Below are 27318 nucleotides of genomic sequence, written 5' to 3'. Positions count from 1 at the left end.
CCGTCCGTCCGTCCGTCTGTCCGTCCGTCCGTCGCGCACCCACACGGCCGCCAGCCAGCTCCGGGGTCGGCGCCGGGTCCCAGCCAGGCGAGCGGCGGCGCGCCCAGGCCCGCCGTCAGGATGGCCGAGCGGTCTAAGGCGCTGCGTTCAGGTCGCAGTCTCCCCTGGAGGCGTGGGTTCGAATCCCACTCCTGACACGCCCACCTTTTGGCCCGCCCAACGCGGGCTCTCCGCACCCGGGCCTGGACCACGCCCTGTCTGTCCCGCCTTACACGCCGCTGCGGGCTGGCGGCGCCCTGGCACGCGTGGCCCGGGACCCACGCAGCTGCAGCGCCTCGGCCCTCCCGGCCACAGGCTTGGCGCCCCCGCGCCCTCCCTCCCCCGCCACCTCGCTGCGCCTCTCCCTCCTCCTCATCCCACGGCGGCCGCGGGCCTCGGCAACTCGGCGGCACGTCTCTCCTGCCCGGCTCTCCGGGGGCTCCGTTTGCCCTCTTCCTTCCCGCCGCCGCCCCCTGCAGGCCAGCCGCGGGCCGAAATGCCGACAGCCCCGCGCGGGCCGGGCCACGCTCCCACCTGTGCCCGCTGAGGGGCGCGCCTCGCTCGCCTCCTCGCTCTCCCAGCCCCGCCCTACACCTCCGCCCGCCCGCCGGGAGCGCGGGGTCCCCACGGCCTGTCCTTTCCGCCGGCCCCCATTCATTCCGTGGTCTCCACCCCCTCCCTCCCCGGGGCGCCCACGAGGCGTGGCCACCTGGAGGCCTCACCACGGCCACACCCCCGCCACGCGGGCAGCCGAGCCCTCCGCGCGCCAGCCAGAGACGGGACCCCCGCCCCGTTCGCTGGGCCTGGCCCGGGAGGGGGGGGCGGGGGGGTCCACCCCGCCGTGGTGGCTCCGGGGAGCCCTGAGCGCAAGGCAGCCCTGCCTCCCCGGGCCCCCGACCCGGGCTCCAGGGCGCGCGTCTCCGCGACGGAAGCCGCTGCGGGGCCGGGACTCCAGGACGCCAGCGCGCTCCCTCACCGCGCCGCCCGCCAGCCAGCCGGCCGCCGCTCCGCCCAAGCGCACCTGCCGGCCTCACCCCCACCGCAGCCCAGCCGGCCCCGACGGAGAGCTGCGGGCAGAGCTCACACGCCTTTCTTTGGCCTCTTGGCTCGGGCGCTACTCGGCGGCCCCGGGCGGCGCTACCGGGCCCCCATCTCCGCCGACGACACCGACGGCGACACGCACACACGCGCACACCCCCCCCCACCCCCACCCCCACCCCCACCCCGCGGCACCCCGGGAGCGCACACAATCCGAGCTCCGGGCCCCAGCCGGCCCCCGCCGGCGCGCACTGCACGGGCCGGACAGCCATCCGCCCAAGGGCCTCCGGGGGGGCGCCGGGACGGAAGGGAAGGTCCGCGCTGAGCTGCGCCGGCCACAGACGCCCCGCGCTGCCTGGGAATCGGGCGCGGGTCAGGCTTGGCCAGGCTCCTCCAAGACAGCGGCAGGACAGTGTCTGGCGGCGGCCACGCCCCAGGGAGAGGGCACAGGGTGAGCCTAGTCCGCCTCGGGGCCTCGCTGGGACCGTGGACGCCGCGCGCCGGCCCGAGCCCGAGCCCGAGCCCGAGCCCTCGGCGCCTCTGCACGGGCGTGGAGCCTGTGTTGCAGACCGCGGGCCCGCCGCCCGCCCCCGCGCAGGGGGTGCTCACCACTGGCCGTGCCGGGACGACGACGAGCGCCGCTGGGGAAGCCGTCTGGTGGCCGCCACCACCGGTGCATGGGTGGTTCAGTGGTAGAATTCTCGCCTGCCACGCGGGAGGCCCGGGTTCGATTCCCGGCCCATGCAGCGCGCCGCCCCCTTTTGGCCGCGCGCGCCCCCGGCTTCCTCGCGCACGCGCTCAAGCCACAGGGCCTGAGCCTGAACCAGGTGTGCTCAGGCCGCGGGGCCCTGCCCTCCTGCCCCCCCCCCCCCCCCCCCCCGCCCCGCTTCCCCCTGCCTCCTTGTCTGTTCTCTCGCCCTTGGCCGCCCTGGCCGCCACGCTCCACCCGGCTGCCTGCCCGACCCCTGCCGCCCGAAGTGGCCCAGGTCCCTTGCCCGGCCCCACGTTGTCCTTGCCCTTTTTCTCTCCGTGACCCTGACCCGACCCGGACGGCGCTTCGCTCACCCACGTCACTTCAAGCAATGCTTCCAAGCACCGCCCGCGCCCGCCCGGGCACAGCCCACCTCCATGCCTTTCACATTCCCTCCCTCAATGGCTCATTCTACCCACACTCCCCAAACCCTCCTCTCTTTGCACGACGACCGACCACCAACCACCTTGCCACCCCTCTTCTGGAGGGGCCCTCAGCCACTCCTTGGAGCGCGCCAGGGAGCCCCGTTTCACGGCTCCTCGACATCCTCCCGTTGGCAGCCCCGGATGCTCTCTACGGCGACCTGGCCGCGGTCTCCTTCAAACGCGGGCCACTCCCCACTGCTAAAGTCACCGCGAGCACCAGGTCCATCCACCTTAGCCGGCACCGGCGCTAGCACACCCAGCCTCGAGAGACAGCGCCACCGCCACGGCTGTCACCAGCACGTCGGGTCCACGAACGGCGGCGCACCAGCATGGGCATCACGGCCAAGGGCACGGAGGTCAGTCACCTCCCCCCCCCCCCGCCCGGCCGGCCTCCACGACCCCCGCAGCACTTGGTCCACCACCAACCCCCAGGACCACCATCCCCACACCACGACCAGCACCAGCACCAGGACTACCGCCACCGTGCCAGAGGCAGTTGCACCAGCAGCAGCAGCAGCAGCAGCAGCAGCAGGACGTGCCCACTGCCAGCAGGCCAGCGTGGGCATGGTCGCCAACAGACTGAAGTCCTCCGCGGTCACCGCCACCACCGAGGCCACCATCAGCACACCGGCACGGGTAGCATGGCCCACGGCCCTGAAGTCCTCCACCCTCCCTCACCACGACCCCACCAGCACCGAGTCCGCCACCAAGCCCCAGGACCACCAGCACATCACCACTGCCATAGCAGCAGCAGCAGCAGGACCGAATCCAGCGCCGGGCATGGGCATCGCCGGCGACGGCACCCAAGGCCTTCCCGGACCCCACCCACCCCCATCGCTCACTGAGTCCACCGTCTCCACCGGGGCCCCGGGGACGCCGTCACCAACAGCGCCAAAGTTCGCCACCACCATCACCGGTGGCGGCGGTGGTGGCAGCGGCGGCAGCAGCAGCAGCAGCAACACGAGCACCAGCGCCGCCGGCCCCTCCACCCCCACCAGCCCCTCTTGCCCCAACGTCCCCACCCCTGTCACCCGCCTCCACGCGCCCTCCTTTCCGAGTCCTCACTGGTCGATGATCCTGTGTTGCGTCTGTCCCTTTGGCCTCCCTGAATCTCAAGCCCACGACGACACCTGACACCTGAGACGTGGCTGGTGGTCCCCATGACGATGACGGGGAATGGTCATGTCCGGGGCGGTGGAATTCCTCACCCCGTGGGAACAGCTCCGACACCCAGAGGGAGGAACAGTCCCTCCCTCCCTCTCTCTCTTTCCCTCGGCCGGCCCCGGCCGCCAGCGCAGCTGCCTGCTTGCCACTCCCGCCCCCTGCACCTCGCTCGCTCGCTCGCTCACCCGCTCGTCTGCCCGGCCACCCTGCTGCAGCGCAGCCCAGCGCAGCCCAGCGGCCTCCCGGCACCTCTCCCGCCGCCGTCCACCGCCACCACGGGGTCTCCCAGCCCTCTGGCACCGGGACCGACTCCCCACCGCCACCCACGTGCCACGTGCCGCTCCTTCCAGCCTCCAGGCTCAAACCCTCCACCTACCACCGACCCCTTGGACCCCACACCCACGTCCTACACTCAAGGCCGGCAGTCCCGGTCTCCCACAGGCTCCTCAGGCACACGCCCAGCGTGTCCCGTCCCCTACCTCACAGCTCGCCCGCCCGCACAGGTGCACGGGTGCAGGCGAGGCGCCGGGCAGGGTGCCCTGCCGCACCCGAGCCCCCGCAGACACCCTGCCTCAGTGGCCAGCCCCACTCTCGGCCAGTGCCCGCCGGCGCCACACCTCCCGGGCCCTCACTCCACGCACACACCCGGGACTCCTTCTCCCACTGCCCGGCTCCGGCCGCTCCTGGCCCTCCCCTCTTTCCGGGACGCTTTGCGCCTGTGCCCTGACCCCCGTGGGAGGCGACGCGCCGGGGAGAACACCTTCGTCCCGCGCTATCCCCCACCGTCGCGGACTCCCCGCACCCCCACCCCCACCCATACAGGCAGAGGGAGAGGCGAGGGCTCTGAGGGAACTGCCCGTGCTGACGGGAAGCACCCGGAGGCCCACAGGCGCTCCTCTCCACCGCCGGCCGGACCGTGTCCCGATCCAGCCAGCGAGCCGCCGAAGGCTCACGCACCGCGCGGGCCGGCCTCTGCGCCTCCGACCGAGACAGACAGTCTCTGGACACACAGCAAAGCCTTGGAGGGCCGGCGTGCAAGCGTTGGCAGGAAGGAGGCGGGGCGCTGCGGGTCACCTGCAGGAGCAGCGGCGCCAGGAGACCCGCACCCGCACCCACCCGGGCGGAGACAGGGCTGCAGGCTCCCCTGCCTAGGTGGGCGCTAAGGCGCCAAGGGGAACACCTTCCGAGCGGCATCCAGCTGGGGCGCCGGCCACGTGGGGCTGGGGCTGGGGCTGGGGCTGGGGCTGGGGCTGGGGCTGGTGCTGGTGCTGGGGCTGGGGCCGGAGCCGGGGCCGGGGCCGGGGCCGGGCCGGGCCGGGCGGAGCCGGGGCCGGGGCCGGGGCCGGGGCCGGGGCCGGGGGCCGTGGGGTGGAGGAAGCTGTGTCGGGGAACACGCCTGCCCCTCTGCCCCAGGATTCGGGGTAGCGGTCGTGCAGTTGGACTGACCCGGGGCCTCCAAGGGCACCCCGTCTGTCCCCCGGGGGCCTCCGCCCCTTCCCACCAGCCCGGCCCGCGGGTTCGCCCCACTGGCCTCCTGCATCTATCTCCCTGCTCTCTGGCCTCCCCTGTCGGGTGGTCCGGCCACCGTGAGACGCCCACAACCGCTTTCCAACCACCGCCTGCCCGGGCGGGGGCGGCGGGGGCCGGCGGCGGCCGGCGCTCTGCTCCCATCCCCACCCAAGACCGCCACCCACGTGCACCGCCACAGCTGGCGGTTGCCAGGCCGACGGCCGAGAGAAGGCACCGGGGGCTCCAGCAAGTGACCCCCGACTCAGAGAGAGACAGGTGGCTCACCCTCCCCACACCCGGCCCCCTCCGCCTCGGCCCGGCGCCCCCACATCCCCCCAGCGCGGCCGCCGCCGAGTAGCACCTCACCAAGGAGCCAGCGGGGGGGCCGGGAGGGGGGGAGCGCTGCGAGCCGCCACGACCTTTCTCCCGGCGGCAGTGGTGCTGGCGGGAGAGTCCAAGCACCCACGGAGGCCCGAGGCGCCCGGCCTGTCGGTGGCCTCGGCTGGGGTCGGACGGCGTCCGGCCTGTCGGGCCTGGGGCGGAGGGAGACGGGGAGCCAGGCGAGCGTCCGGGGGAGGCGGCCGCGAGACGCCGAGACCTCCAGTCGGCCCGCCTGCCGGCCGGCCAGCCAGCCAGCGAGGCCAAAACGCTTGAGCCGGCCCGACGGAGCCCGCCAGGGCACCGCTCGGCAAGCCTTGGGCTCGACGGGGCGGGTGGCCTCGTGCGCACGCGCAGCCTCGGTCGGGGCCAGGGAGACGCACGAGCGAGCTTTCGCTAAAAGGGGTGTGCGGCGGCGGCGGCGGCGCTGCGCCGCGGAGGTCCGTCGCTAGGCACGGGCCAGGCCAGGCTTGCGAGAGGAAGAAGAAAGGCTTCCCTGACCGGGAATCGAACCCGGGCCGCGGCGGTGAGAGCGCCGAATCCTAACCACTAGACCACCAGGGAGCGTCAGGCTGCGCGCCTGGCCCGTGCGCCCTGGACCCGGCGCCTCCTTCCCTACCGCCCACTCGCCTCTGCTTGGCCTCCAGGGCCCCCGCCGGGCCACGCGCAGCCGCCCGCCGGCCCCGCCGAGCCACCTGGCCCGACCGCCCGCCCTCCCGCCGGCCCGCCCGCCGCGCCGTCAAAACGCTGCGCGCCGCCGCCTCCTCCCCCTCCTCCTCCCCCTCCCCCTCCCCCTCCTCTCTCCCTCTCTCACACACACAGACACACGCACACACGCACTCAGCGTCGCGCCAGGCTCCCGGCTCCCATCGGGCCTGAGCACCGGGGCCCTGGAGCCGCGCAAAACGTTGGCCAGCTGCGTTGGCCGGGAATCGAACCCGGGTCAACTGCTTGGAAGGCAGCTATGCTCACCACTATACCACCAACGCTGCACAGCCCGGGCCGCCCCCGGACGCCGGCCCAGGCTCCGCACCAGCGCCTCCTCGCCCTCTCGCCCTCTCGCCACCGCCTCCGCCGCCTGCCGCGGCCCTGCCCCGACGTGCCGGCCGGCCGCAGCTCTGCGCCGTCGCGGGCGCCACCAGCGGCCGCCCGGCGCCCCACCCGCGCCAGCCCCACGCAGCCCTTGCTGCTCCGCAGGCACGACCGCCCGCCGCCTCCGCCGCCCGCCTCTGGGGGGCGCTCTCGCCGCCCTGCGGCTCCCGGGCCTTGCCCCCGGCGCCCGCTTCCCTCCCGCCACCCGCTCCCCTCCCCTCCCCTCCCCTCCCCTCCCCTCCCCTCCCCGCCCAGCCCCGCCCCGCCCGCACAGTCGGCCCGGCCCCCACGGCCACCTCCACGGGAAGCCCGGCAGCCGGGCAGCTGTCCGTCGCGTGAGCGAGGAGCCCGTGGCGGCCAGCCTCCCGTCAGGAGGTCCCGGCTGGGCTGGGCCGAGCCCGCACGCGCCAGGGCGCCAGGGGGTGCGGGGGGTCGGGTCGACGGCGGGCAGGACGGGCCCCCGCGGTCGCCCCGCGCCTCTGGGCGCACGGGGCCCGGCGGAGGCACGACGGAGGAGAAGGAGGAGAAGGAGGGCCCTGGGGGCCGGCGTCCGTTTGGGCAGCGCGGCGGCCGCGACCAAAAGAGGGCGTGTCTCGCCTCCCCGTCGGGGAATCGAACCCCGGTCTCCCGCGTGACAGGCGGGGATACTCACCACTATACTAACGAGGACGGCGGCGGCGGCCGCCCGGGCGCCCGACCCCTCTCCGCCCGCCCGCCCGCCCGCCCGCCGGCCTGCCTGCCTGCCTGCCTGCCCCACGCCCACCCGGGCCCTCGACGTCCCGCGCGCCCGTCCTGCCAGGCGCCCGCCACGTGCCCCGGGCCACGGCCCACCCGGCCCGACCCCCCGGCCGCCGCGTCAGCGCGCACAGCAGTCCCCCTGGCCCGACTCGGAGCGTCGGGCCCCGGACCCGCCGCCGCCCCGGCCCAGCCGCACGGGGATGGCGGCGGGAGAAGACGCCCGACACGGCAAGCAGGGCTGCGCGAGCGAGCAGGAGGCCCCGCGCCGGGGATGGGCCGCGGCGGGCGGCGGGGGGCCGGACGCCGGCAGCAGGGTGCGCGCCCCGGGAAGCGCGAGGGCGAGGGGGAGGGGGCGGCGGCGAGGACCGCGGCGAGGGCGGCGGCGCCAGCAGAGTCAGTCGGCGGGCCGTTGGCCTCGTCGACCGGGACGCGAGTCCCGTCCGTCCGTCCGTCTGTCCGTCCGTCCGTCGCGCACCCACACGGCCGCCAGCCAGCTCCGGGGTCGGCGCCGGGTCCCAGCCAGGCGAGCGGCGGCGCGCCCAGGCCCGCCGTCAGGATGGCCGAGCGGTCTAAGGCGCTGCGTTCAGGTCGCAGTCTCCCCTGGAGGCGTGGGTTCGAATCCCACTCCTGACACGCCCACCTTTTGGCCCGCCCAACGCGGGCTCTCCGCACCCGGGCCTGGACCACGCCCTGTCTGTCCCGCCTTACACGCCGCTGCGGGCTGGCGGCGCCCTGGCACGCGTGGCCCGGGACCCACGCAGCTGCAGCGCCTCGGCCCTCCCGGCCACAGGCTTGGCGCCCCCGCGCCCTCCCTCCCCCGCCACCTCGCTGCGCCTCTCCCTCCTCCTCATCCCACGGCGGCCGCGGGCCTCGGCAACTCGGCGGCACGTCTCTCCTGCCCGGCTCTCCGGGGGCTCCGTTTGCCCTCTTCCTTCCCGCCGCCGCCCCCTGCAGGCCAGCCGCGGGCCGAAATGCCGACAGCCCCGCGCGGGCCGGGCCACGCTCCCACCTGTGCCCGCTGAGGGGCGCGCCTCGCTCGCCTCCTCGCTCTCCCAGCCCCGCCCTACACCTCCGCCCGCCCGCCGGGAGCGCGGGGTCCCCACGGCCTGTCCTTTCCGCCGGCCCCCATTCATTCCGTGGTCTCCACCCCCTCCCTCCCCGGGGCGCCCACGAGGCGTGGCCACCTGGAGGCCTCACCACGGCCACACGCCCGCCACGCGGGCAGCCGAGCCCTCCGCGCGCCAGCCAGAGACGGGACCCCCGCCCCGTTCGCTGGGCCTGGCCCGGGAGGGGGGGGCGGGGGGGTCCACCCCGCCGTGGTGGCTCCGGGGAGCCCTGAGCGCAAGGCAGCCCTGCCTCCCCGGGCCCCCGACCCGGGCTCCAGGGCGCGCGTCTCCGCGACGGAAGCCGCTGCGGGGCCGGGACTCCAGGACGCCAGCGCGCTCCCTCACCGCGCCGCCCGCCAGCCAGCCGGCCGCCGCTCCGCCCAAGCGCACCTGCCGGCCTCACCCCCACCGCAGCCCAGCCGGCCCCGACGGAGAGCTGCGGGCAGAGCTCACACGCCTTTCTTTGGCCTCTTGGCTCGGGCGCTACTCGGCGGCCCCGGGCGGCGCTACCGGGCCCCCATCTCCGCCGACGACACCGACGGCGACACGCACACACGCGCACACCCCCCCCCACCCCCACCCCCACCCCCACCCCGCGGCACCCCGGGAGCGCACACAATCCGAGCTCCGGGCCCCAGCCGGCCCCCGCCGGCGCGCACTGCACGGGCCGGACAGCCATCCGCCCAAGGGCCTCCGGGGGGGCGCCGGGACGGAAGGGAAGGTCCGCGCTGAGCTGCGCCGGCCACAGACGCCCCGCGCTGCCTGGGAATCGGGCGCGGGTCAGGCTTGGCCAGGCTCCTCCAAGACAGCGGCAGGACAGTGTCTGGCGGCGGCCACGCCCCAGGGAGAGGGCACAGGGTGAGCCTAGTCCGCCTCGGGGCCTCGCTGGGACCGTGGACGCCGCGCGCCGGCCCGAGCCCGAGCCCGAGCCCGAGCCCTCGGCGCCTCTGCACGGGCGTGGAGCCTGTGTTGCAGACCGCGGGCCCGCCGCCCGCCCCCGCGCAGGGGGTGCTCACCACTGGCCGTGCCGGGACGACGACGAGCGCCGCTGGGGAAGCCGTCTGGTGGCCGCCACCACCGGTGCATGGGTGGTTCAGTGGTAGAATTCTCGCCTGCCACGCGGGAGGCCCGGGTTCGATTCCCGGCCCATGCAGCGCGCCGCCCCCTTTTGGCCGCGCGCGCCCCCGGCTTCCTCGCGCACGCGCTCAAGCCACAGGGCCTGAGCCTGAACCAGGTGTGCTCAGGCCGCGGGGCCCTGCCCTCCTGCCCCCCCCCCCCCCCCCCCCCGCCCCGCTTCCCCCTGCCTCCTTGTCTGTTCTCTCGCCCTTGGCCGCCCTGGCCGCCACGCTCCACCCGGCTGCCTGCCCGACCCCTGCCGCCCGAAGTGGCCCAGGTCCCTTGCCCGGCCCCACGTTGTCCTTGCCCTTTTTCTCTCCGTGACCCTGACCCGACCCGGACGGCGCTTCGCTCACCCACGTCACTTCAAGCAATGCTTCCAAGCACCGCCCGCGCCCGCCCGGGCACAGCCCACCTCCATGCCTTTCACATTCCCTCCCTCAATGGCTCATTCTACCCACACTCCCCAAACCCTCCTCTCTTTGCACGACGACCGACCACCAACCACCTTGCCACCCCTCTTCTGGAGGGGCCCTCAGCCACTCCTTGGAGCGCGCCAGGGAGCCCCGTTTCACGGCTCCTCGACATCCTCCCGTTGGCAGCCCCGGATGCTCTCTACGGCGACCTGGCCGCGGTCTCCTTCAAACGCGGGCCACTCCCCACTGCTAAAGTCACCGCGAGCACCAGGTCCATCCACCTTAGCCGGCACCGGCGCTAGCACACCCAGCCTCGAGAGACAGCGCCACCGCCACGGCTGTCACCAGCACGTCGGGTCCACGAACGGCGGCGCACCAGCATGGGCATCACGGCCAAGGGCACGGAGGTCAGTCACCTCCCCCCCCCCCCGCCCGGCCGGCCTCCACGACCCCCGCAGCACTTGGTCCACCACCAACCCCCAGGACCACCATCCCCACACCACGACCAGCACCAGCACCAGGACTACCGCCACCGTGCCAGAGGCAGTTGCACCAGCAGCAGCAGCAGCAGCAGCAGCAGCAGGACGTGCCCACTGCCAGCAGGCCAGCGTGGGCATGGTCGCCAACAGACTGAAGTCCTCCGCGGTCACCGCCACCACCGAGGCCACCATCAGCACACCGGCACGGGTAGCATGGCCCACGGCCCTGAAGTCCTCCACCCTCCCTCACCACGACCCCACCAGCACCGAGTCCGCCACCAAGCCCCAGGACCACCAGCACATCACCACTGCCATAGCAGCAGCAGCAGCAGGACCGAATCCAGCGCCGGGCATGGGCATCGCCGGCGACGGCACCCAAGGCCTTCCCGGACCCCACCCACCCCCATCGCTCACTGAGTCCACCGTCTCCACCGGGGCCCCGGGGACGCCGTCACCAACAGCGCCAAAGTTCGCCACCACCATCACCGGTGGCGGCGGTGGTGGCAGCGGCGGCAGCAGCAGCAGCAGCAACACGAGCACCAGCGCCGCCGGCCCCTCCACCCCCACCAGCCCCTCTTGCCCCAACGTCCCCACCCCTGTCACCCGCCTCCACGCGCCCTCCTTTCCGAGTCCTCACTGGTCGATGATCCTGTGTTGCGTCTGTCCCTTTGGCCTCCCTGAATCTCAAGCCCACGACGACACCTGACACCTGAGACGTGGCTGGTGGTCCCCATGACGATGACGGGGAATGGTCATGTCCGGGGCGGTGGAATTCCTCACCCCGTGGGAACAGCTCCGACACCCAGAGGGAGGAACAGTCCCTCCCTCCCTCTCTCTCTTTCCCTCGGCCGGCCCCGGCCGCCAGCGCAGCTGCCTGCTTGCCACTCCCGCCCCCTGCACCTCGCTCGCTCGCTCGCTCACCCGCTCGTCTGCCCGGCCACCCTGCTGCAGCGCAGCCCAGCGCAGCCCAGCGGCCTCCCGGCACCTCTCCCGCCGCCGTCCACCGCCACCACGGGGTCTCCCAGCCCTCTGGCACCGGGACCGACTCCCCACCGCCACCCACGTGCCACGTGCCGCTCCTTCCAGCCTCCAGGCTCAAACCCTCCACCTACCACCGACCCCTTGGACCCCACACCCACGTCCTACACTCAAGGCCGGCAGTCCCGGTCTCCCACAGGCTCCTCAGGCACACGCCCAGCGTGTCCCGTCCCCTACCTCACAGCTCGCCCGCCCGCACAGGTGCACGGGTGCAGGCGAGGCGCCGGGCAGGGTGCCCTGCCGCACCCGAGCCCCCGCAGACACCCTGCCTCAGTGGCCAGCCCCACTCTCGGCCAGTGCCCGCCGGCGCCACACCTCCCGGGCCCTCACTCCACGCACACACCCGGGACTCCTTCTCCCACTGCCCGGCTCCGGCCGCTCCTGGCCCTCCCCTCTTTCCGGGACGCTTTGCGCCTGTGCCCTGACCCCCGTGGGAGGCGACGCGCCGGGGAGAACACCTTCGTCCCGCGCTATCCCCCACCGTCGCGGACTCCCCGCACCCCCACCCCCACCCATACAGGCAGAGGGAGAGGCGAGGGCTCTGAGGGAACTGCCCGTGCTGACGGGAAGCACCCGGAGGCCCACAGGCGCTCCTCTCCACCGCCGGCCGGACCGTGTCCCGATCCAGCCAGCGAGCCGCCGAAGGCTCACGCACCGCGCGGGCCGGCCTCTGCGCCTCCGACCGAGACAGACAGTCTCTGGACACACAGCAAAGCCTTGGAGGGCCGGCGTGCAAGCGTTGGCAGGAAGGAGGCGGGGCGCTGCGGGTCACCTGCAGGAGCAGCGGCGCCAGGAGACCCGCACCCGCACCCACCCGGGCGGAGACAGGGCTGCAGGCTCCCCTGCCTAGGTGGGCGCTAAGGCGCCAAGGGGAACACCTTCCGAGCGGCATCCAGCTGGGGCGCCGGCCACGTGGGGCTGGGGCTGGGGCTGGGGCTGGGGCTGGGGCTGGGGCTGGTGCTGGTGCTGGGGCTGGGGCCGGAGCCGGGCCGGGCCGGGGCCGGAGCCGGGCCGGGCGGGCCGGGCCGGAGCCGGGGCCGGGGCCGGGGCCGGGGCCGGGGCCGGGGGCCGTGGGGTGGAGGAAGCTGTGTCGGGGAACACGCCTGCCCCTCTGCCCCAGGATTCGGGGTAGCGGTCGTGCAGTTGGACTGACCCGGGGCCTCCAAGGGCACCCCGTCTGTCCCCCGGGGGCCTCCGCCCCTTCCCACCAGCCCGGCCCGCGGGTTCGCCCCACTGGCCTCCTGCATCTATCTCCCTGCTCTCTGGCCTCCCCTGTCGGGTGGTCCGGCCACCGTGAGACGCCCACAACCGCTTTCCAACCACCGCCTGCCCGGGCGGGGGCGGCGGGGGCCGGCGGCGGCCGGCGCTCTGCTCCCATCCCCACCCAAGACCGCCACCCACGTGCACCGCCACAGCTGGCGGTTGCCAGGCCGACGGCCGAGAGAAGGCACCGGGGGCTCCAGCAAGTGACCCCCGACTCAGAGAGAGACAGGTGGCTCACCCTCCCCACACCCGGCCCCCTCCGCCTCGGCCCGGCGCCCCCACATCCCCCCAGCGCGGCCGCCGCCGAGTAGCACCTCACCAAGGAGCCAGCGGGGGGGCCGGGAGGGGGGGAGCGCTGCGAGCCGCCACGACCTTTCTCCCGGCGGCAGTGGTGCTGGCGGGAGAGTCCAAGCACCCACGGAGGCCCGAGGCGCCCGGCCTGTCGGTGGCCTCGGCTGGGGTCGGACGGCGTCCGGCCTGTCGGGCCTGGGGCGGAGGGAGACGGGGAGCCAGGCGAGCGTCCGGGGGAGGCGGCCGCGAGACGCCGAGACCTCCAGTCGGCCCGCCTGCCGGCCGGCCAGCCAGCCAGCGAGGCCAAAACGCTTGAGCCGGCCCGACGGAGCCCGCCAGGGCACCGCTCGGCAAGCCTTGGGCTCGACGGGGCGGGTGGCCTCGTGCGCACGCGCAGCCTCGGTCGGGGCCAGGGAGACGCACGAGCGAGCTTTCGCTAAAAGGGGTGTGCGGCGGCGGCGGCGGCGCTGCGCCGCGGAGGTCCGTCGCTAGGCACGGGCCAGGCCAGGCTTGCGAGAGGAAGAAGAAAGGCTTCCCTGACCGGGAATCGAACCCGGGCCGCGGCGGTGAGAGCGCCGAATCCTAACCACTAGACCACCAGGGAGCGTCAGGCTGCGCGCCTGGCCCGTGCGCCCTGGACCCGGCGCCTCCTTCCCTACCGCCCACTCGCCTCTGCTTGGCCTCCAGGGCCCCCGCCGGGCCACGCGCAGCCGCCCGCCGGCCCCGCCGAGCCACCTGGCCCGACCGCCCGCCCTCCCGCCGGCCCGCCCGCCGCGCCGTCAAAACGCTGCGCGCCGCCGCCTCCTCCCCCTCCTCCTCCCCCTCCCCCTCCCCCTCCTCTCTCCCTCTCTCACACACACAGACACACGCACACACGCACTCAGCGTCGCGCCAGGCTCCCGGCTCCCATCGGGCCTGAGCACCGGGGCCCTGGAGCCGCGCAAAACGTTGGCCAGCTGCGTTGGCCGGGAATCGAACCCGGGTCAACTGCTTGGAAGGCAGCTATGCTCACCACTATACCACCAACGCTGCACAGCCCGGGCCGCCCCCGGACGCCGGCCCAGGCTCCGCACCAGCGCCTCCTCGCCCTCTCGCCCTCTCGCCACCGCCTCCGCCGCCTGCCGCGGCCCTGCCCCGACGTGCCGGCCGGCCGCAGCTCTGCGCCGTCGCGGGCGCCACCAGCGGCCGCCCGGCGCCCCACCCGCGCCAGCCCCACGCAGCCCTTGCTGCTCCGCAGGCACGACCGCCCGCCGCCTCCGCCGCCCGCCTCTGGGGGGCGCTCTCGCCGCCCTGCGGCTCCCGGGCCTTGCCCCCGGCGCCCGCTTCCATCCCGCCAACCGCTCCCCTCCCCTCCCCTCCCCTCCCCTCCCCTCCCCTCCCCGCCCAGCCCCGCCCCGCCCGCACAGTCGGCCCGGCCCCCACGGCCACCTCCACGGGAAGCCCGGCAGCCGGGCAGCTGTCCGTCGCGTGAGCGAGGAGCCCGTGGCGGCCAGCCTCCCGTCAGGAGGTCCCGGCTGGGCTGGGCCGAGCCCGCACGCGCCAGGGCGCCAGGGGGTGCGGGGGGTCGGGTCGACGGCGGGCAGGACGGGCCCCCGCGGTCGCCCCGCGCCTCTGGGCGCACGGGGCCCGGCGGAGGCACGACGGAGGAGAAGGAGGAGAAGGAGGGCCCTGGGGGCCGGCGTCCGTTTGGGCAGCGCGGCGGCCGCGACCAAAAGAGGGCGTGTCTCGCCTCCCCGTCGGGGAATCGAACCCCGGTCTCCCGCGTGACAGGCGGGGATACTCACCACTATACTAACGAGGACGGCGGCGGCGGCCGCCCGGGCGCCCGACCCCTCTCCGCCCGCCCGCCCGCCCGCCCGCCCGCCGGCCTGCCTGCCTGCCTGCCTGCCCACGCCCACCCGGGCCCTCGACGTCCCGCGCGCCCGTCCTGCCAGGCGCCCGCCACGTGCCCCGGGCCACGGCCCACCCGGCCCGACCCCCCGGCCGCCGCGTCAGCGCGCACAGCAGTCCCCCTGGCCCGACTCGGAGCGTCGGGCCCCGGACCCGCCGCCGCCCCGGCCCAGCCGCACGGGGATGGCGGCGGGAGAAGACGCCCGACACGGCAAGCAGGGCTGCGCGAGCGAGCAGGAGGCCCCGCGCCGGGGATGGGCCGCGGCGGGCGGCGGGGGGCCGGACGCCGGCAGCAGGGTGCGCGCCCCGGGAAGCGCGAGGGCGAGGGGGAGGGGGCGGCGGCGAGGACCGCGGCGAGGGCGGCGGCGCCAGCAGAGTCAGTCGGCGGGCCGTTGGCCTCGTCGACCGGGACGCGAGTCCCGTCCGTCCGTCCGTCTGTCCGTCCGTCCGTCGCGCACCCACACGGCCGCCAGCCAGCTCCGGGGTCGGCGCCGGGTCCCAGCCAGGCGAGCGGCGGCGCGCCCAGGCCCGCCGTCAGGATGGCCGAGCGGTCTAAGGCGCTGCGTTCAGGTCGCAGTCTCCCCTGGAGGCGTGGGTTCGAATCCCACTCCTGACACGCCCACCTTTTGGCCCGCCCAACGCGGGCTCTCCGCACCCGGGCCTGGACCACGCCCTGTCTGTCCCGCCTTACACGCCGCTGCGGGCTGGCGGCGCCCTGGCACGCGTGGCCCGGGACCCACGCAGCTGCAGCGCCTCGGCCCTCCCGGCCACAGGCTTGGCGCCCCCGCGCCCTCCCTCCCCCGCCACCTCGCTGCGCCTCTCCCTCCTCCTCATCCCACGGCGGCCGCGGGCCTCGGCAACTCGGCGGCACGTCTCTCCTGCCCGGCTCTCCGGGGGCTCCGTTTGCCCTCTTCCTTCCCGCCGCCGCCCCCTGCAGGCCAGCCGCGGGCCGAAATGCCGACAGCCCCGCGCGGGCCGGGCCACGCTCCCACCTGTGCCCGCTGAGGGGCGCGCCTCGCTCGCCTCCTCGCTCTCCCAGCCCCGCCCTACACCTCCGCCCGCCCGCCGGGAGCGCGGGGTCCCCACGGCCTGTCCTTTCCGCCGGCCCCCATTCATTCCGTGGTCTCCACCCCCTCCCTCCCCGGGGCGCCCACGAGGCGTGGCCACCTGGAGGCCTCACCACGGCCACACCCCCGCCACGCGGGCAGCCGAGCCCTCCGCGCGCCAGCCAGAGACGGGACCCCCGCCCCGTTCGCTGGGCCTGGCCCGGGAGGGGGGGGCGGGGGGGTCCACCCCGCCGTGGTGGCTCCGGGGAGCCCTGAGCGCAAGGCAGCCCTGCCTCCCCGGGCCCCCGACCCGGGCTCCAGGGCGCGCGTCTCCGCGACGGAAGCCGCTGCGGGGCCGGGACTCCAGGACGCCAGCGCGCTCCCTCACCGCGCCGCCCGCCAGCCAGCCGGCCGCCGCTCCGCCCAAGCGCACCTGCCGGCCTCACCCCCACCGCAGCCCAGCCGGCCCCGACGGAGAGCTGCGGGCAGAGCTCACACGCCTTTCTTTGGCCTCTTGGCTCGGGCGCTACTCGGCGGCCCCGGGCGGCGCTACCGGGCCCCCATCTCCGCCGACGACACCGACGGCGACACGCACACACGCGCACACCCCCCCCCACCCCCACCCCCACCCCCACCCCGCGGCACCCCGGGAGCGCACACAATCCGAGCTCCGGGCCCCAGCCGGCCCCCGCCGGCGCGCACTGCACGGGCCGGACAGCCATCCGCCCAAGGGCCTCCGGGGGGGCGCCGGGACGGAAGGGAAGGTCCGCGCTGAGCTGCGCCGGCCACAGACGCCCCGCGCTGCCTGGGAATCGGGCGCGGGTCAGGCTTGGCCAGGCTCCTCCAAGACAGCGGCAGGACAGTGTCTGGCGGCGGCCACGCCCCAGGGAGAGGGCACAGGGTGAGCCTAGTCCGCCTCGGGGCCTCGCTGGGACCGTGGACGCCGCGCGCCGGCCCGAGCCCGAGCCCGAGCCCGAGCCCTCGGCGCCTCTGCACGGGCGTGGAGCCTGTGTTGCAGACCGCGGGCCCGCCGCCCGCCCCCGCGCAGGGGGTGCTCACCACTGGCCGTGCCGGGACGACGACGAGCGCCGCTGGGGAAGCCGTCTGGTGGCCGCCACCACCGGTGCATGGGTGGTTCAGTGGTAGAATTCTCGCCTGCCACGCGGGAGGCCCGGGTTCGATTCCCGGCCCATGCAGCGCGCCGCCCCCTTTTGGCCGCGCGCGCCCCCGGCTTCCTCGCGCACGCGCTCAAGCCACAGGGCCTGAGCCTGAACCAGGTGTGCTCAGGCCGCGGGGCCCTGCCCTCCTGCCCCCCCCCCCCCCCCCCCCCGCCCCGCTTCCCCCTGCCTCCTTGTCTGTTCTCTCGCCCTTGGCCGCCCTGGCCGCCACGCTCCACCCGGCTGCCTGCCCGACCCCTGCCGCCCGAAGTGGCCCAGGTCCCTTGCCCGGCCCCACGTTGTCCTTGCCCTTTTTCTCTCCGTGACCCTGACCCGACCCGGACGGCGCTTCGCTCACCCACGTCACTTCAAGCAATGCTTCCAAGCACCGCCCGCGCCCGCCCGGGCACAGCCCACCTCCATGCCTTTCACATTCCCTCCCTCAATGGCTCATTCTACCCACACTCCCCAAACCCTCCTCTCTTTGCACGACGACCGACCACCAACCACCTTGCCACCCCTCTTCTGGAGGGGCCCTCAGCCACTCCTTGGAGCGCGCCAGGGAGCCCCGTTTCACGGCTCCTCGACATCCTCCCGTTGGCAGCCCCGGATGCTCTCTACGGCGACCTGGCCGCGGTCTCCTTCAAACGCGGGCCACTCCCCACTGCTAAAGTCACCGCGAGCACCAGGTCCATCCACCTTAGCCGGCACCGGCGCTAGCACACCCAGCCTCGAGAGACAGCGCCACCGCCACGGCTGTCACCAGCACGTCGGGTCCACGAACGGCGGCGCACCAGCATGGGCATCACGGCCAAGGGCACGGAGGTCAGTCACCTCCCCCCCCCCCCGCCCGGCCGGCCTCCACGACCCCCGCAGCACTTGGTCCACCACCAACCCCCAGGACCACCATCCCCACACCACGACCAGCACCAGCACCAGGACTACCGCCACCGTGCCAGAGGCAGTTGCACCAGCAGCAGCAGCAGCAGCAGCAGCAGCAGGACGTGCCCACTGCCAGCAGGCCAGCGTGGGCATGGTCGCCAACAGACTGAAGTCCTCCGCGGTCACCGCCACCACCGAGGCCACCATCAGCACACCGGCACGGGTAGCATGGCCCACGGCCCTGAAGTCCTCCACCCTCCCTCACCACGACCCCACCAGCACCGAGTCCGCCACCAAGCCCCAGGACCACCAGCACATCACCACTGCCATAGCAGCAGCAGCAGCAGGACCGAATCCAGCGCCGGGCATGGGCATCGCCGGCGACGGCACCCAAGGCCTTCCCGGACCCCACCCACCCCCATCGCTCACTGAGTCCACCGTCTCCACCGGGGCCCCGGGGACGCCGTCACCAACAGCGCCAAAGTTCGCCACCACCATCACCGGTGGCGGCGGTGGTGGCAGCGGCGGCAGCAGCAGCAGCAGCAACACGAGCACCAGCGCCGCCGGCCCCTCCACCCCCACCAGCCCCTCTTGCCCCAACGTCCCCACCCCTGTCACCCGCCTCCACGCGCCCTCCTTTCCGAGTCCTCACTGGTCGATGATCCTGTGTTGCGTCTGTCCCTTTGGCCTCCCTGAATCTCAAGCCCACGACGACACCTGACACCTGAGACGTGGCTGGTGGTCCCCATGACGATGACGGGGAATGGTCATGTCCGGGGCGGTGGAATTCCTCACCCCGTGGGAACAGCTCCGACACCCAGAGGGAGGAACAGTCCCTCCCTCCCTCTCTCTCTTTCCCTCGGCCGGCCCCGGCCGCCAGCGCAGCTGCCTGCTTGCCACTCCCGCCCCCTGCACCTCGCTCGCTCGCTCGCTCACCCGCTCGTCTGCCCGGCCACCCTGCTGCAGCGCAGCCCAGCGCAGCCCAGCGGCCTCCCGGCACCTCTCCCGCCGCCGTCCACCGCCACCACGGGGTCTCCCAGCCCTCTGGCACCGGGACCGACTCCCCACCGCCACCCACGTGCCACGTGCCGCTCCTTCCAGCCTCCAGGCTCAAACCCTCCACCTACCACCGACCCCTTGGACCCCACACCCACGTCCTACACTCAAGGCCGGCAGTCCCGGTCTCCCACAGGCTCCTCAGGCACACGCCCAGCGTGTCCCGTCCCCTACCTCACAGCTCGCCCGCCCGCACAGGTGCACGGGTGCAGGCGAGGCGCCGGGCAGGGTGCCCTGCCGCACCCGAGCCCCCGCAGACACCCTGCCTCAGTGGCCAGCCCCACTCTCGGCCAGTGCCCGCCGGCGCCACACCTCCCGGGCCCTCACTCCACGCACACACCCGGGACTCCTTCTCCCACTGCCCGGCTCCGGCCGCTCCTGGCCCTCCCCTCTTTCCGGGACGCTTTGCGCCTGTGCCCTGACCCCCGTGGGAGGCGACGCGCCGGGGAGAACACCTTCGTCCCGCGCTATCCCCCACCGTCGCGGACTCCCCGCACCCCCACCCCCACCCATACAGGCAGAGGGAGAGGCGAGGGCTCTGAGGGAACTGCCCGTGCTGACGGGAAGCACCCGGAGGCCCACAGGCGCTCCTCTCCACCGCCGGCCGGACCGTGTCCCGATCCAGCCAGCGAGCCGCCGAAGGCTCACGCACCGCGCGGGCCGGCCTCTGCGCCTCCGACCGAGACAGACAGTCTCTGGACACACAGCAAAGCCTTGGAGGGCCGGCGTGCAAGCGTTGGCAGGAAGGAGGCGGGGCGCTGCGGGTCACCTGCAGGAGCAGCGGCGCCAGGAGACCCGCACCCGCACCCACCCGGGCGGAGACAGGGCTGCAGGCTCCCCTGCCTAGGTGGGCGCTAAGGCGCCAAGGGGAACACCTTCCGAGCGGCATCCAGCTGGGGCGCCGGCCACGTGGGGCTGGGCTGGGGCTGGGGCTGGGGCTGGGGCTGGGGCTGGTGCTGGTGCTGGGGCTGGGGCCGGAGCCGGGGCCGGGGCCGGGGCCGGGGCCGGAGCCGGGGCCGGGGCCGGGGCCGGGGCCGGGGCCGGGGGCCGTGGGGTGGAGGAAGCTGTGTCGGGGAACACGCCTGCCCCTCTGCCCCAGGATTCGGGGTAGCGGTCGTGCAGTTGGACTGACCCGGGGCCTCCAAGGGCACCCCGTCTGTCCCCCGGGGGCCTCCGCCCCTTCCCACCAGCCCGGCCCGCGGGTTCGCCCCACTGGCCTCCTGCATCTATCTCCCTGCTCTCTGGCCTCCCCTGTCGGGTGGTCCGGCCACCGTGAGACGCCCACAACCGCTTTCCAACCACCGCCTGCCCGGGCGGGGGCGGCGGGGGCCGGCGGCGGCCGGCGCTCTGCTCCCATCCCCACCCAAGACCGCCACCCACGTGCACCGCCACAGCTGGCGGTTGCCAGGCCGACGGCCGAGAGAAGGCACCGGGGGCTCCAGCAAGTGACCCCCGACTCAGAGAGAGACAGGTGGCTCACCCTCCCCACACCCGGCCCCCTCCGCCTCGGCCCGGCGCCCCCACATCCCCCCAGCGCGGCCGCCGCCGAGTAGCACCTCACCAAGGAGCCAGCGGGGGGGCCGGGAGGGGGGGAGCGCTGCGAGCCGCCACGACCTTTCTCCCGGCGGCAGTGGTGCTGGCGGGAGAGTCCAAGCACCCACGGAGGCCCGAGGCGCCCGGCCTGTCGGTGGCCTCGGCTGGGGTCGGACGGCGTCCGGCCTGTCGGGCCTGGGGCGGAGGGAGACGGGGAGCCAGGCGAGCGTCCGGGGGAGGCGGCCGCGAGACGCCGAGACCTCCAGTCGGCCCGCCTGCCGGCCGGCCAGCCAGCCAGCGAGGCCAAAACGCTTGAGCCGGCCCGACGGAGCCCGCCAGGGCACCGCTCGGCAAGCCTTGGGCTCGACGGGGCGGGTGGCCTCGTGCGCACGCGCAGCCTCGGTCGGGGCCAGGGAGACGCACGAGCGAGCTTTCGCTAAAAGGGGTGTGCGGCGGCGGCGGCGGCGCTGCGCCGCGCGAGGTCCGTCGCTAGGCACGGGCCAGGCCAGGCTTGCGAGAGGAAGAAGAAAGGCTTCCCTGACCGGGAATCGAACCCGGGCCGCGGCGGTGAGAGCGCCGAATCCTAACCACTAGACCACCAGGGAGCGTCAGGCTGCGCGCCTGGCCCGTGCGCCCTGGACCCGGCGCCTCCTTCCCTACCGCCCACTCGCCTCTGCTTGGCCTCCAGGGCCCCCGCCGGGCCACGCGCAGCCGCCCGCCGGCCCCGCCGAGCCACCTGGCCCGACCGCCCGCCCTCCCGCCGGCCCGCCCGCCGCGCCGTCAAAACGCTGCGCGCCGCCGCCTCCTCCCCCTCCTCCTCCCCCTCCCCCTCCCCCTCCTCTCTCCCTCTCTCACACACACAGACACACGCACACACGCACTCAGCGTCGCGCCAGGCTCCCGGCTCCCATCGGGCCTGAGCACCGGGGCCCTGGAGCCGCGCAAAACGTTGGCCAGCTGCGTTGGCCGGGAATCGAACCCGGGTCAACTGCTTGGAAGGCAGCTATGCTCACCACTATACCACCAACGCTGCACAGCCCGGGCCGCCCCCGGACGCCGGCCCAGGCTCCGCACCAGCGCCTCCTCGCCCTCTCGCCCTCTCGCCACCGCCTCCGCCGCCTGCCGCGGCCCTGCCCCGACGTGCCGGCCGGCCGCAGCTCTGCGCCGTCGCGGGCGCCACCAGCGGCCGCCCGGCGCCCCACCCGCGCCAGCCCCACGCAGCCCTTGCTGCTCCGCAGGCACGACCGCCCGCCGCCTCCGCCGCCCGCCTCTGGGGGGCGCTCTCGCCGCCCTGCGGCTCCCGGGCCTTGCCCCCGGCGCCCGCTTCCCTCCCGCCACCCGCTCCCCTCCCCTCCCCTCCCCTCCCCTCCCCTCCCCTCCCCTCCCCGCCCAGCCCCGCCCCGCCCGCACAGTCGGCCCGGCCCCCACGGCCACCTCCACGGGAAGCCCGGCAGCCGGGCAGCTGTCCGTCGCGTGAGCGAGGAGCCCGTGGCGGCCAGCCTCCCGTCAGGAGGTCCCGGCTGGGCTGGGCCGAGCCCGCACGCGCCAGGGCGCCAGGGGGTGCGGGGGGTCGGGTCGACGGCGGGCAGGACGGGCCCCCGCGGTCGCCCCGCGCCTCTGGGCGCACGGGGCCCGGCGGAGGCACGACGGAGGAGAAGGAGGAGAAGGAGGGCCCTGGGGGCCGGCGTCCGTTTGGGCAGCGCGGCGGCCGCGACCAAAAGAGGGCGTGTCTCGCCTCCCCGTCGGGGAATCGAACCCCGGTCTCCCGCGTGACAGGCGGGGATACTCACCACTATACTAACGAGGACGGCGGCGGCGGCCGCCCGGGCGCCCGACCCCTCTCCGCCCGCCCGCCCGCCCGCCCGCCCGCCGGCCTGCCTGCCTGCCTGCCTGCCCACGCCCACCCGGGCCCTCGACGTCCCGCGCGCCCGTCCTGCCAGGCGCCCGCCACGTGCCCCGGGCCACGGCCCACCCGGCCCGACCCCCCGGCCGCCGCGTCAGCGCGCACAGCAGTCCCCCTGGCCCGACTCGGAGCGTCGGGCCCCGGACCCGCCGCCGCCCCGGCCCAGCCGCACGGGGATGGCGGCGGGAGAAGACGCCCGACACGGCAAGCAGGGCTGCGCGAGCGAGCAGGAGGCCCCGCGCCGGGGATGGGCCGCGGCGGGCGGCGGGGGGCCGGACGCCGGCAGCAGGGTGCGCGCCCCGGGAAGCGCGAGGGCGAGGGGGAGGGGGCGGCGGCGAGGACCGCGGCGAGGGCGGCGGCGCCAGCAGAGTCAGTCGGCGGGCCGTTGGCCTCGTCGACCGGGACGCGAGTCCCGTCCGTCCGTCCGTCTGTCCGTCCGTCCGTCGCGCACCCACACGGCCGCCAGCCAGCTCCGGGGTCGGCGCCGGGTCCCAGCCAGGCGAGCGGCGGCGCGCCCAGGCCCGCCGTCAGGATGGCCGAGCGGTCTAAGGCGCTGCGTTCAGGTCGCAGTCTCCCCTGGAGGCGTGGGTTCGAATCCCACTCCTGACACGCCCACCTTTTGGCCCGCCCAACGCGGGCTCTCCGCACCCGGGCCTGGACCACGCCCTGTCTGTCCCGCCTTACACGCCGCTGCGGGCTGGCGGCGCCCTGGCACGCGTGGCCCGGGACCCACGCAGCTGCAGCGCCTCGGCCCTCCCGGCCACAGGCTTGGCGCCCCCGCGCCCTCCCTCCCCCGCCACCTCGCTGCGCCTCTCCCTCCTCCTCATCCCACGGCGGCCGCGGGCCTCGGCAACTCGGCGGCACGTCTCTCCTGCCCGGCTCTCCGGGGGCTCCGTTTGCCCTCTTCCTTCCCGCCGCCGCCCCCTGCAGGCCAGCCGCGGGCCGAAATGCCGACAGCCCCGCGCGGGCCGGGCCACGCTCCCACCTGTGCCCGCTGAGGGGCGCGCCTCGCTCGCCTCCTCGCTCTCCCAGCCCCGCCCTACACCTCCGCCCGCCCGCCGGGAGCGCGGGGTCCCCACGGCCTGTCCTTTCCGCCGGCCCCCATTCATTCCGTGGTCTCCACCCCCTCCCTCCCCGGGGCGCCCACGAGGCGTGGCCACCTGGAGGCCTCACCACGGCCACACCCCCGCCACGCGGGCAGCCGAGCCCTCCGCGCGCCAGCCAGAGACGGGACCCCCGCCCCGTTCGCTGGGCCTGGCCCGGGAGGGGGGGGCGGGGGGGTCCACCCCGCCGTGGTGGCTCCGGGGAGCCCTGAGCGCAAGGCAGCCCTGCCTCCCCGGGCCCCCGACCCGGGCTCCAGGGCGCGCGTCTCCGCGACGGAAGCCGCTGCGGGGCCGGGACTCCAGGACGCCAGCGCGCTCCCTCACCGCGCCGCCCGCCAGCCAGCCGGCCGCCGCTCCGCCCAAGCGCACCTGCCGGCCTCACCCCCACCGCAGCCCAGCCGGCCCCGACGGAGAGCTGCGGGCAGAGCTCACACGCCTTTCTTTGGCCTCTTGGCTCGGGCGCTACTCGGCGGCCCCGGGCGGCGCTACCGGGCCCCCATCTCCGCCGACGACACCGACGGCGACACGCACACACGCGCACACCCCCCCCCACCCCCACCCCCACCCCCACCCCGCGGCACCCCGGGAGCGCACACAATCCGAGCTCCGGGCCCCAGCCGGCCCCCGCCGGCGCGCACTGCACGGGCCGGACAGCCATCCGCCCAAGGGCCTCCGGGGGGGCGCCGGGACGGAAGGGAAGGTCCGCGCTGAGCTGCGCCGGCCACAGACGCCCCGCGCTGCCTGGGAATCGGGCGCGGGTCAGGCTTGGCCAGGCTCCTCCAAGACAGCGGCAGGACAGTGTCTGGCGGCGGCCACGCCCCAGGGAGAGGGCACAGGGTGAGCCTAGTCCGCCTCGGGGCCTCGCTGGGACCGTGGACGCCGCGCGCCGGCCCGAGCCCGAGCCCGAGCCCGAGCCCTCGGCGCCTCTGCACGGGCGTGGAGCCTGTGTTGCAGACCGCGGGCCCGCCGCCCGCCCCCGCGCAGGGGGTGCTCACCACTGGCCGTGCCGGGACGACGACGAGCGCCGCTGGGGAAGCCGTCTGGTGGCCGCCACCACCGGTGCATGGGTGGTTCAGTGGTAGAATTCTCGCCTGCCACGCGGGAGGCCCGGGTTCGATTCCCGGCCCATGCAGCGCGCCGCCCCCTTTTGGCCGCGCGCGCCCCCGGCTTCCTCGCGCACGCGCTCAAGCCACAGGGCCTGAGCCTGAACCAGGTGTGCTCAGGCCGCGGGGCCCTGCCCTCCTGCCCCCCCCCCCCCCCCCCCCCGCCCCGCTTCCCCCTGCCTCCTTGTCTGTTCTCTCGCCCTTGGCCGCCCTGGCCGCCACGCTCCACCCGGCTGCCTGCCCGACCCCTGCCGCCCGAAGTGGCCCAGGTCCCTTGCCCGGCCCCACGTTGTCCTTGCCCTTTTTCTCTCCGTGACCCTGACCCGACCCGGACGGCGCTTCGCTCACCCACGTCACTTCAAGCAATGCTTCCAAGCACCGCCCGCGCCCGCCCGGGCACAGCCCACCTCCATGCCTTTCACATTCCCTCCCTCAATGGCTCATTCTACCCACACTCCCCAAACCCTCCTCTCTTTGCACGACGACCGACCACCAACCACCTTGCCACCCCTCTTCTGGAGGGGCCCTCAGCCACTCCTTGGAGCGCGCCAGGGAGCCCCGTTTCACGGCTCCTCGACATCCTCCCGTTGGCAGCCCCGGATGCTCTCTACGGCGACCTGGCCGCGGTCTCCTTCAAACGCGGGCCACTCCCCACTGCTAAAGTCACCGCGAGCACCAGGTCCATCCACCTTAGCCGGCACCGGCGCTAGCACACCCAGCCTCGAGAGACAGCGCCACCGCCACGGCTGTCACCAGCACGTCGGGTCCACGAACGGCGGCGCACCAGCATGGGCATCACGGCCAAGGGCACGGAGGTCAGTCACCTCCCCCCCCCCCCCGCCCGGCCGGCCTCCACGACCCCCGCAGCACTTGGTCCACCACCAACCCCCAGGACCACCATCCCCACACCACGACCAGCACCAGCACCAGGACTACCGCCACCGTGCCAGAGGCAGTTGCACCAGCAGCAGCAGCAGCAGCAGCAGCAGCAGGACGTGCCCACTGCCAGCAGGCCAGCGTGGGCATGGTCGCCAACAGACTGAAGTCCTCCGCGGTCACCGCCACCACCGAGGCCACCATCAGCACACCGGCACGGGTAGCATGGCCCACGGCCCTGAAGTCCTCCACCCTCCCTCACCACGACCCCACCAGCACCGAGTCCGCCACCAAGCCCCAGGACCACCAGCACATCACCACTGCCATAGCAGCAGCAGCAGCAGGACCGAATCCAGCGCCGGGCATGGGCATCGCCGGCGACGGCACCCAAGGCCTTCCCGGACCCCACCCACCCCCATCGCTCACTGAGTCCACCGTCTCCACCGGGGCCCCGGGGACGCCGTCACCAACAGCGCCAAAGTTCGCCACCACCATCACCGGTGGCGGCGGTGGTGGCAGCGGCGGCAGCAGCAGCAGCAGCAACACGAGCACCAGCGCCGCCGGCCCCTCCACCCCCACCAGCCCCTCTTGCCCCAACGTCCCCACCCCTGTCACCCGCCTCCACGCGCCCTCCTTTCCGAGTCCTCACTGGTCGATGATCCTGTGTTGCGTCTGTCCCTTTGGCCTCCCTGAATCTCAAGCCCACGACGACACCTGACACCTGAGACGTGGCTGGTGGTCCCCATGACGATGACGGGGAATGGTCATGTCCGGGGCGGTGGAATTCCTCACCCCGTGGGAACAGCTCCGACACCCAGAGGGAGGAACAGTCCCTCCCTCCCTCTCTCTCTTTCCCTCGGCCGGCCCCGGCCGCCAGCGCAGCTGCCTGCTTGCCACTCCCGCCCCCTGCACCTCGCTCGCTCGCTCGCTCACCCGCTCGTCTGCCCGGCCACCCTGCTGCAGCGCAGCCCAGCGCAGCCCAGCGGCCTCCCGGCACCTCTCCCGCCGCCGTCCACCGCCACCACGGGGTCTCCCAGCCCTCTGGCACCGGGACCGACTCCCCACCGCCACCCACGTGCCACGTGCCGCTCCTTCCAGCCTCCAGGCTCAAACCCTCCACCTACCACCGACCCCTTGGACCCCACACCCACGTCCTACACTCAAGGCCGGCAGTCCCGGTCTCCCACAGGCTCCTCAGGCACACGCCCAGCGTGTCCCGTCCCCTACCTCACAGCTCGCCCGCCCGCACAGGTGCACGGGTGCAGGCGAGGCGCCGGGCAGGGTGCCCTGCCGCACCCGAGCCCCCGCAGACACCCTGCCTCAGTGGCCAGCCCCACTCTCGGCCAGTGCCCGCCGGCGCCACACCTCCCGGGCCCTCACTCCACGCACACACCCGGGACTCCTTCTCCCACTGCCCGGCTCCGGCCGCTCCTGGCCCTCCCCTCTTTCCGGGACGCTTTGCGCCTGTGCCCTGACCCCCGTGGGAGGCGACGCGCCGGGGAGAACACCTTCGTCCCGCGCTATCCCCCACCGTCGCGGACTCCCCGCACCCCCACCCCCACCCATACAGGCAGAGGGAGAGGCGAGGGCTCTGAGGGAACTGCCCGTGCTGACGGGAAGCACCCGGAGGCCCACAGGCGCTCCTCTCCACCGCCGGCCGGACCGTGTCCCGATCCAGCCAGCGAGCCGCCGAAGGCTCACGCACCGCGCGGGCCGGCCTCTGCGCCTCCGACCGAGACAGACAGTCTCTGGACACACAGCAAAGCCTTGGAGGGCCGGCGTGCAAGCGTTGGCAGGAAGGAGGCGGGGCGCTGCGGGTCACCTGCAGGAGCAGCGGCGCCAGGAGACCCGCACCCGCACCCACCCGGGCGGAGACAGGGCTGCAGGCTCCCCTGCCTAGGTGGGCGCTAAGGCGCCAAGGGGAAC

The 27318-nt window shown here is 75.1% G+C and overlaps 3 protein-coding genes and 17 non-coding genes across 20 annotated transcripts in view; 11 read left to right on the top strand and 9 right to left on the bottom strand.

Annotated features, from left to right (window-relative positions):
- The first annotated feature begins 114 nt into the window (after positions 1-114).
- Positions 115-197, top strand: TRNAL-CAG (transfer RNA leucine (anticodon CAG)). Its single transcript has one exon. It is a non-coding gene; the product is annotated as a tRNA-Leu (tRNA).
- A 1555-nt stretch (positions 198-1752) lies between these two features.
- On the top strand, positions 1753-1823 carry TRNAG-GCC (transfer RNA glycine (anticodon GCC)). Its single transcript has one exon. It is a non-coding gene; the product is annotated as a tRNA-Gly (tRNA).
- Positions 1824-5796: 3973 nt separating this feature from the next.
- On the bottom strand, positions 5797-5868 carry TRNAE-CUC (transfer RNA glutamic acid (anticodon CUC)). The gene has a single exon. It is a non-coding gene; the product is annotated as a tRNA-Glu (tRNA).
- Positions 5869-6221: 353 nt separating this feature from the next.
- TRNAG-UCC (transfer RNA glycine (anticodon UCC)) lies at positions 6222-6293 on the bottom strand. Its single transcript has one exon. It is a non-coding gene; the product is annotated as a tRNA-Gly (tRNA).
- On the top strand, positions 6269-10074 carry LOC129515151 (basic proline-rich protein-like). Its single transcript, XM_055333878.1, has 6 exons — positions 6269-6501; positions 6652-7110; positions 7196-7448; positions 7729-8781; positions 8879-9320; positions 9959-10074. The coding sequence occupies exons 1-6, from the start codon at positions 6269-6271 to the stop codon at positions 10072-10074; spliced, it is 2556 nt and encodes an 851-aa protein (XP_055189853.1).
- Positions 6994-7065, bottom strand: TRNAD-GUC (transfer RNA aspartic acid (anticodon GUC)). The gene has a single exon. It is a non-coding gene; the product is annotated as a tRNA-Asp (tRNA).
- TRNAL-CAG (transfer RNA leucine (anticodon CAG)) lies at positions 7685-7767 on the top strand. The gene has a single exon. It is a non-coding gene; the product is annotated as a tRNA-Leu (tRNA).
- TRNAG-GCC (transfer RNA glycine (anticodon GCC)) lies at positions 9323-9393 on the top strand. The gene has a single exon. It is a non-coding gene; the product is annotated as a tRNA-Gly (tRNA).
- Positions 10075-13375: 3301 nt separating the features above from the next.
- Positions 13376-13447, bottom strand: TRNAE-CUC (transfer RNA glutamic acid (anticodon CUC)). Its single transcript has one exon. It is a non-coding gene; the product is annotated as a tRNA-Glu (tRNA).
- A 353-nt stretch (positions 13448-13800) lies between these two features.
- On the bottom strand, positions 13801-13872 carry TRNAG-UCC (transfer RNA glycine (anticodon UCC)). Its single transcript has one exon. It is a non-coding gene; the product is annotated as a tRNA-Gly (tRNA).
- Positions 13848-17656, top strand: LOC129515150 (basic proline-rich protein-like). Its single transcript, XM_055333877.1, has 6 exons — positions 13848-14080; positions 14231-14689; positions 14778-15030; positions 15311-16363; positions 16461-16902; positions 17541-17656. Exons 1-6 carry the CDS (start codon positions 13848-13850, stop codon positions 17654-17656), a joined length of 2556 nt encoding a protein of 851 aa, XP_055189852.1.
- TRNAD-GUC (transfer RNA aspartic acid (anticodon GUC)) lies at positions 14573-14644 on the bottom strand. Its single transcript has one exon. It is a non-coding gene; the product is annotated as a tRNA-Asp (tRNA).
- On the top strand, positions 15267-15349 carry TRNAL-CAG (transfer RNA leucine (anticodon CAG)). Its single transcript has one exon. It is a non-coding gene; the product is annotated as a tRNA-Leu (tRNA).
- TRNAG-GCC (transfer RNA glycine (anticodon GCC)) lies at positions 16905-16975 on the top strand. The gene has a single exon. It is a non-coding gene; the product is annotated as a tRNA-Gly (tRNA).
- Positions 17657-20940: 3284 nt separating the features above from the next.
- On the bottom strand, positions 20941-21012 carry TRNAE-CUC (transfer RNA glutamic acid (anticodon CUC)). Its single transcript has one exon. It is a non-coding gene; the product is annotated as a tRNA-Glu (tRNA).
- A 353-nt stretch (positions 21013-21365) lies between these two features.
- Positions 21366-21437, bottom strand: TRNAG-UCC (transfer RNA glycine (anticodon UCC)). Its single transcript has one exon. It is a non-coding gene; the product is annotated as a tRNA-Gly (tRNA).
- Positions 21438-22142: 705 nt separating this feature from the next.
- TRNAD-GUC (transfer RNA aspartic acid (anticodon GUC)) lies at positions 22143-22214 on the bottom strand. Its single transcript has one exon. It is a non-coding gene; the product is annotated as a tRNA-Asp (tRNA).
- A 622-nt stretch (positions 22215-22836) lies between these two features.
- Positions 22837-22919, top strand: TRNAL-CAG (transfer RNA leucine (anticodon CAG)). Its single transcript has one exon. It is a non-coding gene; the product is annotated as a tRNA-Leu (tRNA).
- Positions 22920-24474: 1555 nt separating this feature from the next.
- Positions 24475-24545, top strand: TRNAG-GCC (transfer RNA glycine (anticodon GCC)). Its single transcript has one exon. It is a non-coding gene; the product is annotated as a tRNA-Gly (tRNA).
- A 759-nt stretch (positions 24546-25304) lies between these two features.
- The window catches only part of LOC129515149 (basic proline-rich protein-like), a 38075-nt gene continuing 36061 nt past the window's right edge, over positions 25305-27318 (top strand). Inside the window, exons 1-3 of the mRNA XM_055333876.1 lie at positions 25305-25331; positions 25409-26062; positions 26491-27180. Of these exons, the coding sequence (XP_055189851.1) occupies positions 25305-25331; positions 25409-26062; positions 26491-27180 (1371 nt within the window). The remainder of the gene's footprint in view (positions 25332-25408; positions 26063-26490; positions 27181-27318) is intronic.

The sequence above is a fragment of the Nyctereutes procyonoides genome, unplaced genomic scaffold (assembly GCF_905146905.1).
Source record: "Nyctereutes procyonoides isolate TBG_1078 unplaced genomic scaffold, NYPRO_anot_genome, whole genome shotgun sequence".
Classification (NCBI taxonomy): domain Eukaryota; kingdom Metazoa; phylum Chordata; class Mammalia; order Carnivora; family Canidae; genus Nyctereutes; species Nyctereutes procyonoides.
The sequence above is the reverse complement of the archived record's forward strand: the minus strand, read 5'-3'. Positions and strand labels throughout refer to the sequence as shown.

Excerpts from the sequence above, each read along its gene's own strand:
- LOC129515150 (XM_055333877.1), top strand. The coding sequence starts at position 13,848 with ATGCTCACCACTATACCACCAACGCTGCACAGCCCGGGCCGCCCCCGG. Across the intron at positions 16,364-16,460 it reads CTCCGCCGACGACACCGACG|CCGGCCCCCGCCGGCGCGCA; the intron begins GCGACACGCACA and ends TCCGGGCCCCAG. Across the intron at positions 16,903-17,540 it reads TCTGGTGGCCGCCACCACCG|CCCCGGATGCTCTCTACGGC; the intron begins GTGCATGGGTGG and ends TCCCGTTGGCAG.
- LOC129515151 (XM_055333878.1), top strand. The coding sequence starts at position 6,269 with ATGCTCACCACTATACCACCAACGCTGCACAGCCCGGGCCGCCCCCGG. Across the intron at positions 6,502-6,651 it reads CAGCCCTTGCTGCTCCGCAG|CCCCGCCCCGCCCGCACAGT; the intron begins GCACGACCGCCC and ends CTCCCCGCCCAG. Across the intron at positions 9,321-9,958 it reads TCTGGTGGCCGCCACCACCG|CCCCGGATGCTCTCTACGGC; the intron begins GTGCATGGGTGG and ends TCCCGTTGGCAG.